The sequence below is a fragment of the Malurus melanocephalus genome, unplaced genomic scaffold, assembly GCF_030028575.1.
Source record: "Malurus melanocephalus ecotype Western Australia unplaced genomic scaffold, MMel_1.1 scaffold_332, whole genome shotgun sequence".
Taxonomy (NCBI): Eukaryota; Metazoa; Chordata; class Aves; order Passeriformes; family Maluridae; genus Malurus; species Malurus melanocephalus.
The window spans coordinates 281,318-294,071 of NW_026623564.1; the positions used below are offsets into that span (position 1 = coordinate 281,318).

At 38.0% G+C, this 12,754-nt stretch overlaps 1 protein-coding gene across 2 annotated transcripts in view; it reads right to left on the reverse strand.

The window, feature by feature from the left end:
* Window positions 1-12,754, reverse strand: part of CDKAL1 (CDK5 regulatory subunit associated protein 1 like 1) — a 378,644-nt gene that overhangs the window by 15,215 nt on the left and 350,675 nt on the right. For both annotated transcript variants that reach the window (XM_057377905.1, XM_057377904.1), the window contains exons 13-14: window positions 11,758-11,841; window positions 7,683-7,847 (exon numbers count right to left, since the gene is read on the reverse strand). In XM_057377905.1, coding sequence (XP_057233888.1) covers window positions 7,683-7,847; window positions 11,758-11,841 — 249 coding nt within the window. The remainder of the gene's footprint in view (window positions 1-7,682; window positions 7,848-11,757; window positions 11,842-12,754) is intronic.

Below are 12,754 nucleotides of genomic sequence, written 5' to 3' on the forward strand. Positions count from 1 at the left end.
ATTTGATTCTTYCGAAAGAATCTGTTAGTTAGAGATCTCATGGAAAAGAAAAATTATTTTAAAAGAAACTCCTAAATATTACAGGGAGTGTCAAGTAGTTAAAATTACCATGGCTACAGACTTTCAATTTGTCCCTATGCCAASAGAGAGCAGAACCCACTCCCTGATCTTGCAGTGCAGCATCAGCAGGTTAAGTTCTAGAAATAATACACAAAAATGACAGAACTATTTTAGCGCTTGGAGTTTTACTTTTGGAGGCAGAAGGGGTAGAACATTTCTGTTTAACCTTTTCTTATTCTCCAGAAAATGACTTAGAGTTGAATCCTCATAGCCATTACTATTTCCATTTATTACATGCACTGAACAGGATTAACATAATTATGTAATTTAAAGTGATTAAACAGTGACATTCAGCAAAATAACACTGTCTGCTGAGGAAATGAAAAGCAAATAAATTAAAGTTCAGATTTTTTCACCTGAAGTGGACTGTGGTGAGCATTTGTTGCAAAAGGGTCTATGTAAAATGTGTTGTTTTAGCTGAGCTTTCATCACTCTAGTTGAAATTCAGCCYTGCCAGAGGGATGGGCAGAAAGACMACRTGCCCATTAAATGAAAAAACCCAGGACAAAACTACTTGGTGAAGGTCTTATGCTGGCTCTTGGGTTTGCTGTCTAAAATCACCTCCATGTATTTTAGCACYTTTTGCAAGTCCTCAAATGGCTGAATTAAAATGTTCATAGAATTACAGAAGGCTGGAAACAGAAGTCACCCAGCCCATATCCATGACCCAAARTGGCTCACCTACATCTCAAGTATTTGTCACAAATATGAGCTAAGTATACTCCTAAAGATCAGCATCTATTAAACTTCCCCAACCATTACACAATTCAAACCAGTGCTTATCTAAACCCAGCAAGAAAAATCTGCASATAGGAAAGAATCCACCCTAAGCTTCAAACTCTAAGAAGAGAAACGGGCTTTCAGGCAGAAGAAAAATTCAAGTGAACTCAAATCTCCAAATAAGCAAAGCCAACACAGCATGTAGATAATGTGTAGATGATGAAAATCAGCATCTAAGGTACAGCACATGATAAATTTTTGTTCTTTTTTCAGGAAAAAACCAAGTTTTTCCAAGGTGTTTTTAAAAAATATCCACAGGTGGCATTGAGTTCTGCTCTTCAAAAGGACTATCTCTCTTATTACATTAATTTTATAGTAATAACAGAAGAAATAACAGAAATAACAGAAGAAATAACAGAAGAAAACATGAGAAAAAAAAAAGATTAATTAAGAAGGATTTTACATCATCTTTTATGACCTCTATTTACAACCAGTAGGGAATACAAGTAACACATTAAATAAAACGGATTAATATACGCAAAAGCACTATGTACTTATATGCCTCACCCTACAATCAGTTCTTTCAGAGAATCATRGAGTGGCTTGCACTGGAATGACCTTAAAGATTATTTTKTTCCAACCCCCTTGCCATGGGCAGGGACACCTTCCACTAGACCAGGTTGCTCAAAGCCCCATCCAAGCTGGCCTTGAACACTTCCAGGGATGAGGCACCCACAGCTTCTCTGGGCAACCTGTTCAAGTGCCTCCTTCCCTCATAGTAAAAAATTTTTTTCTGAACCTACTCTCTTTTCGTTTGAATGCATTTCCCCTTGTCCTGTTATTATGTGCTCATGTAAATAGTCCCTCTCCATCTTTATTGCAGATTCCCTTCAGATACTGGAAGGCCACAATTAGAACACACCAAAGTTTCCTCTTTTCCAGGCTGAACAAACCCAATTCTCCCAGCCTTTCCTCAYARGAGAGGTGCTCCATCCCTCTGATCATCTCAGTGGCTTCCTCTGGACTCATCCCAACAGGTCCATGTCCTCCCTGTGCTGGAGRCTCTGGAGCTGGAKGCAGCCCTGCAGGTGGGGTCWCACCAGAGCAGAGCAGAGGGGCAGAATCCCCTCCCTYGCCCTGCTGCCCACCCTGRTTTGGATGYAGCCCAGAACACATTTGGCTCTCTGGGCTGGGAATGCCCATGGCTGGCTCATGCCCAGTCTCTCATCCACCAGCTCCCCCAGTCCTTCTGGGCAGGGCTGTTCTGGATCTGCTCATCCCCCAGCCTGCACTGATACCAGGRATTGCCCTGACCCAGGAGCAGCACYTTGTACTTGGTCTTGCCCAGTCCTTGAGCTTGTCCAAGTCCCTCTGGATRGCATCCCATCTTCAGRTGTGACAACTGCACCACTCAGYTTGGTGTCACAAAAGAGGTGTCAGAAAGTGGGAGAGAGTGYAACTGATTTAACAAAAGAATGTTCCTAAGAATGCAAGACCACCAAGTAGTGCACTGTATTTTCATAAAGCATTACTTCAAAATTATTTTGCATAGAAGATGTTCTCATTTTTTGTCAGTATGTTTCTCTTAAAAAAAAACTTACCCATATGTTTCTCAAATTGCCCTTTCTTGGACTTTGTGATACAAAGATCCCTTTGCAAAGTAGCTTTCTGAGAGATGTAAAGGSTATATTTTCATTAGTTTCTATTTCTTCTTTGGAAATTCCAATCTTTCATTAGCATTTCTTATACTTTCYAAGTTTCTATTTCTGAAATTTTATGGAAGATTCCTCTACTCACAYCTTTATGCCATTTTTTTAATCCAAAATTTGCTTCCTTGTTCCCTTTTCCCCCTAAATCTCTAATTAATCTCTATTTCCTTGTTCAGGGACCAAATTTTCCACCACTTTGAAACTCCAGCACATGCAAAAACTGTGCTTATTAATTAAAACACATCTTCCACATTTCCTTCAAAGTCCTTGAAGGAAGTTTCCAATACAGAGATCTTAATTCTGACATGATCTCTTTCATTTCTGTTCCAGCAGAAGRTATTTTCTTCCCCCTTCTCCATTTTATTTTGCCTGCAAGTGAAGCACCCTTTCTACCTGAGATCAGAGAATTTCCTTTAAGCCATGCTTTGTTGAATATGCTTTCTGGCAGGCTATAAAGARGTGTTTGATAAACGCATTTTTCCTGTTTCTTAACATCAGAAAAAAGGCTGGGTAATGTTTAGAGGTCATGTTTTGCTAACTTAACTAGATAATACTCTTCATTAGCATCCAGAAGTCCAATGCCACAATAACCTACTGCAGGTTATTGTGCCAGTTAAAATGCAGGTAGGATGGGGGAGAAAACAGGAACAAGCAGTATGACCAAATAATTGGTTGCTAACTGTCTTGTTCCTCATTTCCTCTAAAGATCCCAATGATTTGAATAACTACTAGTTCCATAGGCCAGCTGTGAGTATTTCCATGGCCTGAGAGCCACAGAGATGGGCATCAAGATCCCAGACACACAAAAGGAGATATTGCAAATGGAGGCTCCCAGCAGATGTCGGTCATAGGGGAAGTGTTAGACATGGAGAATGTCATCACAGAAACCAATGAAAAACAGAAAAGAAAATGGAAGATGTGCCTATATTTGTTTGGAAAGGAAGTCAGTCAGTCATAGACGCATTACAGAAACATGAACTATGAATATAAAATAATCATGACTGGGGATTAAACAGCCTGTTAAAACTATTTTTTTTCTCTTGCCTTAATTTTCCATCTGATTAAAATTTCCCACCAAAGGCCCTCAGACTTATGGGGCTTTGATTTTGGCAATGAACTGCAACTCTGGCAGGTAGCCAGCCTTTCCTTTTTCTCCCTCAGCCCTTTGGTCTCTTCTATATTTCTCATCGTACAGTATTTTTTTTCCTCTAGTCGCAGAACATATGTAAACAACCAGAATTATTTTTGGAGTACAGAAGCATAACATACCCTATTTCTGGTTCTAACAAGAGAGCATATTCTTGCAGATTTTTACTTTTTTTCAGTGATTAATTTTGGGCAAACATTTGTCTGTAAACAGGATACATTTATTAGGTATTTTACTTTATGCTGCTGAGAAACGTCAAGATCCCTAAATACAGCCAAATAAAACTAATACAAATATTAATTTTTTTTAAACTTAGATTACATTCAGACATGCAATGCTGACTTTTCAAAAATATTATCCAATGATAATATACTCAACACTATGCGCACTGCAAACCCACCTCCAAATCCTCAGAGACAAGTTTACCAGAGTGCTTAAGAACACAGAAGAGATGCTAAATTATTTTACTGAATCTCAAAATGCTGAGGTACACTGCTAATGCTTCATCAACTCCAAGACTACCTCAATGAAAGGATGGAACATCTGCAGCATTTACATCTTCTTCTTGTTCCTGTGAAACTTAACAGAACTGAATTTTGATCAAAGCTTTGATGATATTTGTAATTGCAGTTAGTAACTCATGACAGGTTTGTTTTGTCYGAATGTTCATTTTAAGGTTACTGTCACTACTTTTTAATGTCCAGTTCACTTACATCCTATGTTAAATTTACTAGAACCAAATCCAAAAATGTGTTTACACATGTGTGTTCATGCTTCATCAACTTTAACTTTCACCTATATATCCTCTGCAATCTATGTCTTCTGAACATGGTTCTATTATTTTAAATCCACGTAAGTCTACAGGAGATCTCAGTCAATTGAAATTTCAAAATGTGTTTGTCCCCCCAATTAGCCTTCCTCTAAAATTGTGCAGCTTGGAACCTTTTGAGTGGCTTAAAAAAAAGAAAATCATGCAGAAGTAAAAAAAAATTTTAAATCCTGGCAAATACTTGTGCAGTTTACTACTTAATATGTCAATTACAAYTGCTAAGTCTGATTGCTTTGACAGCTTTTTAACCTGAGCTGCTGACCCCAAGACTCTWCTGTCCTTCCTGTTCCAAATTCTGCCACAGAGCCTAACATTACTGAATGTCAAGACCTTRTTCTATGCCCATCTACTTGGTTGCAGTTTTTTCCTTAAAGAATATAATAACTGTAAGACATTCTACTTCATTAGTACATTAATGGATATGCATAWCAGCTGTGCTCCTCATACACTGAAWAAGCATGCAATGAAGATRTGCKRGAAATACTCTGGATTAATTCTATATATATYTGCCCACTTGTCACAGATACACAATGTGTGAATATTTGATTGAGTCTCTAAATTGTCCTTTGTGTTTTTGCATTTTGCATTCTCTCTTTTTCAGTCAAATCTGTTGACTCCAGTTGGYGACCTACTTTTATTTCTTTGGACCACTTTACCCTCACAGTCACTCAGTCAAAATGGAAAAAAAAAAAGGCTCACAACTGTTCCTTCAGACACACATGTTGCTGGTGGTGCTCCCTCTGAATTTGTCAGAAAAGAATCATTGAGGGTTATGTATAGATGAGAAAGAGAACACACAATAGCAGATAAGCTCTGATCCTTTGGAGGTGCTYCTCCTCACAGCCTCTACAGAAGCATCTTCTCGCTTAGGATGTGTTTATGACTTGCTTTGACATTCTCGATTATGGTGCTCTCAATTTTTATAACTTTCTTGTTTAGCCATAGGATTAATTTCCTTAAAAAACACAGTTTAAAAAGCTTTCACTTTCTGTGAGTATTTTGTATTACAGAGAAGTACAGCTGTGATGGATTTTGAAACATGTTTTACTGTGTCCTATGCAAGTTAATGAAAACACCATCAATAATGAGCAGACCCTATTTTTTGCTCATCTCTGTGCACAGTGGAAAAGTTATCCAAGACTTTAGTTCTGCAAGCTGCAGAAAACCTAGCRGAGACACTTGGGATCTTGTTAAAGATCCAAGATATTTTGCTACTTTTGAGTGAGTATGTGAATTCATCTGTTCTGAGCTGCCTCCATCTTTCCCCAACCTGCCATCCCTGCACATAGCAAACTATAAAGGGCTCACATGACATATGCTGCCCCTTTTATCTTCCTCAAAGCATCTTTGGGTAGAATTACATGTTTTAAGCACATGCAGCAGGAAGTGTTTCCCAGCAGGCCAACCAAATTGTATCTTGCAACCAGCCAGAAACCRAAAGTAACTTTTGTGGCAAACTGACTTTATTTTTTTTTTCTGGAAATGTAAAGGAATTTGCTATTTATATGTATGATTTTTCAGGAAGAACTTCCCACTAAGAATTTCAGTTCATGTTCTATGTATTATACATAGGCAAAGAGTGATCAAAAGCTTTCAGCTGCAGCTTTCATGTACCAATGATATTCCATTTACTGAAATCCAGAAATTCTATTTTTTCCACTAAACAAAAATTCCTAACATTTCCACTGGACCCATCATAAATAAGATACTCCCTTGAAGGAACGCTGGTAACCACAAAAGTCATGAAAAGCAATTTGTCTTATCATTTACTTGCTGAAGCTGTTTATGGGGGGGCGGGTTTCAGGTACTTGCTCATGTCTATCCAAAGGGTAGGACCAGATCCATATATCTCAATGAGTCCTTATGAAAATAATCAGTATCCTTGATTTTAATAACWTTATCTCTCAATTTTAAGAACAAAAAAAAAAGTCAGTCAAGAGTCTGACTGCTTGTCCATCTACAAGCTTCTGGCAGCACATACTCATCTTAATGACAGTCTTGGTTCTGTTCCAGACATTACTAAAAAAAAAAGTTCTGATGAAAAAATCAGCTGTGTTTAAATAGCTACATAGTCCAACCAGACAATTTGAAGGTTTTAGCTGKTTTTTTTTCACTCTTACAGACCCTTATCAGGCCAATACACACAGACAATATTAATGGAGAGCTTAGTAAGGTGTTTGTGCTTAAGTGTCATGATCTGCTGAGCACATTATAGTAGGTGCATTACAGGGAGTGCATTATTGCTGCCCTGTGTTTCCACAGCCACGCTTATTCAAGAGACCAGGGAGCTCAGCTTAACACTGGTCACCTCAGGAATGCCTTTATGATGTATTTTAARTGTGACTGCTTAGAACATAAACAAGGATATGTATACACTTTAATACTTGTCAGCAATTTACTGTAAAAGCAGTAACGTGGCTGATAAACAACCAATCATCCTTCTTCCATGTGCTACATATTTTTTTGCAATCTTAACAACAGTGCTGGAGAAAGGACATCAAATGATGCTTAGAAATGTGATACACATTTTCATTTCACACTCCATCAGTTTTTACAACTAGAGCTCCATGAAATGTATGAGAATACTTGGCTAACAGCCATATCTACTGAGGTCTAAAATAAGAATCAGATCTCTTTTTAAAAGAGTTTGGTTTTCTTTACATGACTAAATCTGATGTTGACCTTTTTCCAAAATATATTGCAAATATTCCATACCTCTACCCATCWATTAATTTTGAGTCTCTGAATTGTGTTTAGACCTGTTTTCCCATATATGTAATCAATATGCATTGTTTTTAAAAATAGCTTTGTAAAAAAAGTACACTGATTCAGTCTTCCACTAAACTGAAATACATTGAATTATATAATTTTTGGTGCTTAGTATTTTCAATTCAATATTTTCAATTCTGTTCTTTCCCCATCTTGCACCTTGAAACAAGAAACAAGTATTATTGCCTTTAGAGTCAGCAAAGTAAAGCTACGGGCATCAGCAAAAACATACTTTGAATTCAGATTTCAATCTGTCAGAAAAGATTAAAGCTTCATGCATATATAAATGGGAACTATAAAATGATAACAGATACATAGCATGGAATCATTTTGCTTGAACAGCTGCAGATTTACCAGTGTAGKAAAGCAGAAAATGTCTTTTACTCACCTCTGTTAAACCAGAAACTTCTCCTTTTGCTAACGGTCTGGTGATGGATGCAGTGTGAACTCTGGCATCTGACACTGGCTGCCCCTTCATAAAATGTTTCCCAGCTTCATAAATATTCACTTCGACCATCTTACCCATTAACAGAGGATCTTTTGGCACAAGAATCTTTGAAATAAAATAAAGACATAGTTACTAAATACCAGAAAGAACATTAGCGTCTCTAGTATCCACTCAGAAAAAAAAGATTTTTGATAAACATCAGAGARAATCCTAAAACTTATTAGTCACCAGCATACCCTACAGCCCATAACACACTTGACCCAGTAGGGTCTCCAGCTTGCATTCTTCGAGAGCTTTGCACTGTTAGCTCAGCTCTTTTCAGCTCCAACCAATTCCTTAAGTTATATTTTTTGATTGATGAGAAAGCTGGGCCTGAGTTGAACCTTTTGAATCCWGACCCTAACAGTTCCCAAGGGCATTTGTACTACACAGTTCCAACAGACTGCTGTAAAGCTTCTTATTTCCATCTCTGTCCCATGACACCTTCTAAAAAAAAAATGTTTTGGAGTCTGTGAAGGCTTCAGGAGAGAAATTATTACCCTTGTTTCTCTTTGCACAAGCCTTTATTTTGATTGTGCAGATCTTTTGCAGCTGAGATGCATGATTGACAATGAATGCCTGTAAAAATAGATGACTGTTTCTTGGGTCAGCAACTAATGCCACCCTTTCTTGAATTTGCACAACCATGATATCAGACAGTCCCACTGCACAAAAAAGGACATAACAGATGTTCCTAGTTCATGCATTTTAAAAAAGAAATAGCCCAACATACTGGAGCAACAATTTTTGTTGGAAGAATAAGTGGAGTTAAAATGGYTCTAAAATAGAAAAGCAGTTAAAAAGGTGGAGTATTTTCTGTTGAAATTATATTTTTTTACACTGTTTACAATGAAAAATTGAGGCACGGGGACTTATTTAGTCACATTTACTTGAAGCTCATCCACACACARAAACTCAGGGTGGGTCAGGTTGGAAGGGAGCTCAGAGGGGTCATCTGGTCCAATCTCCCTGTTCAAGCAGGGTCATCATAGAGCACATGGCWCAGGATTGCACCCAGATGGTTCTGGAATTYCTCCAGCTAGGGAGRTTCCAYACCCTCTCTGAACAATCTGTTCCAGTGCATGGTCACCCRCACAGAAAAGAAGCTTTTCCTTATGCTCAGGTGGAACTTCCTGTGCATCAGTTTCTGCCCCTTGCCTCTCATCRTATTGCTTGGCAACACAAAGAGCCTGGATCCATCCTCTCAACACCCTCCCTTCAGTCACTGATGGACATTGATGGGGTCCCCTCTCAGTCACCTCTTCTTGAGGCTGAACAGGCCCAGCTCCCTCAGCCTGTCCTTGTAAGAGATGCTCCAGTCCCTCAATCATCTTTGCTGCCCTGCACTGAACCATCTCCAGGAGCTCCGTGTCTCTCTGTCCTGAGGAGCCCAGAACTGGACACAGCACTGCAGGTGTGGCCTCACCAGGGCTGAGTAGAGCTTTTCAAAGGCAATGATGACATCTTTATATCTTGATTCTTTGATGCTGAAATTGAAATGCCTTAAAATGGCTTAACTTTTAAGACTACATGTGCAGAGGATTTTTAAGAGGAAAAGAATCCGTGCCACCCACATTTGGAGTGTTTTGTTGCCAAACACTGCTTCTCCATTTTCACCTATCACAACTGTCAATTGTCCCACTTGGAGGAAATCACCACCAGTGATGCTAATGATGAGAGGGTGTTACAGYGTGACTGGATCACAGTTATTCCCATGTAATTCAACTTGGGCCAATTTAAATCAAAGGGAAATTAGGTAGCAAAGTCACTGGGACACTTTGTGACATCTGCAAATCTTGTATCTCCACATGCAAAAGGGCAGTAACTCAACATAAACCCAACTTCAGAAAAAGAAAGAGGTTAAGTGAAAGTAACAGTGAGGTACCATAAACAATCAAAATCCAGGCTTGGCACACACTCAGACATTTTTTGATGTAAGGATTTGTGAGGAAAAAACCCTCAATCATATATCTCAGAAACTAAGTTACAGCAACACTCTCACCTTCTAAGTTATAGAAACTCTCACCTTGGCTGTCAGTCTGGCACAGCACTCCCTTGTCACTTTAGACTACTCTGTTCAATGTAAACTCTATCACCTAAACCTCCACAAACGTCAGCTGYAGCTCAGCCACAAAGTCTGACAGTGGAGCTCTCTTGAGGGCTTAATAGCAAATTCKTTTAGTACAGATGAGCTCAGCAAAGACAGAACACATTTGATAACTATTTGAGTTAACAGAACACTACACCAAGACTCTGAGCTTCAGTTTGCAATAATATGTAATATGATGTTTAGACTTTAGAGTGGTTTTCAGTTTACTATCATTCCATTTACTGCTATTTGTCTTAGTTACTAGCTCCGATTCTTGTGCTTACCTGGGTGGGCAGTAGGATATTATCCTTGTGAAACATACTGCACATAAGATTTTAGGGAAAAGATTTACACTGTCAYCATGGAAAGCATTTCTTCCCTAATAGAATTTAAAATTACTCCCTATGTTACTATTTGTATTTCATGAATTCTTTACCTGTCCCAGTCATGAGCTGTATTAGGTGCTGTACAAACATATCACAAAACATCAACACTTTCTCCTGTATGTATTGATTTTCATTTAATTAATTAAGCTTCAATAAAATAAGCATTGAACAAAAAAGCCTCAAGAATTTTTTTTTTAATCTCTGTATGAAAGACCATGTACCTCAACTCTGACTGAGAAGCTACAAAATCAAGGAGCAGCAATACATAAGACTTAGACAGAAGTTGGACATGCAACAAAAAAAAAATTATTTAAAAAAAAAAAGTGACGGAAAAGTAATTAGTGACCCAGATCTGTTTCTAACAGAAACAGTTATTCAGGAATAGCAATGTTGCTTACTACTGGGGAAAAATAAATAAATAAATGCTGTAACACAACCCGAAAGCAGAAGAAAGCACTATTGGTGACTCTAGAAGCACAGCCATTACTACAGTCTCTCCAGATTCAGAAAACTGAATACCTAAGGGTAGCAAAAGCAAACTGTAGACAGCTTAGTGCAAGAAAATAGAATAAAATCATGATGATTCACAAAAGGCAATTTTATTGGTTTTAAACAAGTTATCTGCTTTTGAGCAAAAACCCCAATTTTGTGAAATAGATGTTGTACTTCCTTCCTTGCTCAAAGATACTTTTGTTTTTGTGTGGCAAGAATTCATCTATAGAAAGTACACAGAAAGAAGGGAGGGAAGGAAGGGATGCCATTCAGAGGGACCCACACAAGCCTTAGGAGTGAACCCACAAGAATATAAYGAGGTTCAACAAGTGCAAGGTGCTGCACCTGGGGCAATCCCAGACAGAAGTACAGACTGGGAGAAGAAGTCACTGACAGCAGCCCTGATGAGAAGGACATGGGAGGGTGTCACGGGTGAGAGGCGGTCAGAGCTGGCAATGTGTGCTCACAATACAGAAATTCAATTGTACCCTGRGCTGCATCCAAAGAGGGGTGGCCAGCAGGGTCCCCTCCAGCTCAAACCATTGTATGATTCTATGAAATACAACATACCATGCTGAAGTTGCTAATCTGAAGAAGCTTCTGATCCTTTTATTGTTAGAATTTTTTTTTTTTTTTTGCAAATCACATTTTCTGAAAGACTTTTCAGAAAGATRTATGCAAACTGTCATGTCTCAACTATTCAGAAACCAATGCTTTGGGGACATAGAAATTAAAATTACTGCAATAATTAACAGCTTCTTAAAACATGCTGTACTCAAACACCCAACTTAAACATTCAAACATATTATGTTATATTTCTTAATATAATTTCAGGTAAATTATATTTACAAAACAGGAATAAAATATCTCATAAAAAAAGTCTTGATGGTCACATGTTTCCTGGAAAATGCTTCTTATTTTTTCACTAGTTCTTTCACACTCTGCCACACTGTGTTGCTGAGATTATCAGATAAAACAAAAAGATGACATTTGGTTTATTTAACTGTACCTGCTCATAGAAAGGATTGTGAGCAACGTAGTAATTGGAGTCAAAGGATTCTTCTGTTACCAGAACTCTCTGCCTCTCTCCAACCTGGAAAACAGAAGATGAGAGATGACTCAGAAAGCAAAACCAATGAATTATACTGAGAAGAGGACTGCAACTACAAACAAATATTCTTAGCAGGAATAATCAAATTTTCTGAGGAACTTCTGTATCAACAAGAAAGTGAAGTAGAGGAAACCTTACTTAAAAGAGTCTAAAACAGGGTTGAAACTCAGATTTGAGAGCTAWAACTGTGGGGCTGTAATGGCTTAASATGAAAATCCAGTTCAGAAATATAAACTGATTTTTACTTATTAACATGATAGGAAATAAAAATGTCAGATGTGAACAAAGTCCATTATATCTTCATTCAACTAATGAAAAAATGCTGTAATCAGCCACCAAAAGGATATCTTTTCTTAAAAAGCCACATTTATTATTTTCTATGCTGGTGCATCTCTATCTCTTCTTAGTGATCTCACTTCACTTTACTCATGAGATCACACCAATTTCCATCAGAGTGGAGACAACATTGCATATTACAAAAACTCAGAAAGAGTTTTTAACAATTCACAGACACAGCATACTAAAGGCAAAATAAACACTGGTCTAGAAAACCTCCAGTTATACTTCCCAATCTTCAAATGCACTAACACAGTTTAACGGAAGCACCAGTTTTAAAATTAAATGGAAATTACATGGAAGATGCCAAGACAAATCAGTTGCATTTAGGGGCCAAGCAGGTACGGAACAAAATCTGACTTTCCCTGAAGTTCAAAATCCCCCACACAACACCTCTGGTCTTGTCCATTACTGAGTTTATAATGAAGTGTACAGCTTAATTTCTGCAAACCTGGGAGAACATTTAGCTCATATTTATAACTGGAGCCCATCTCTACTTTTTCCATCTAAATGTGCCCTGGATTAATTCCAAACTATTTGACAAATGCATTCTGCAAAT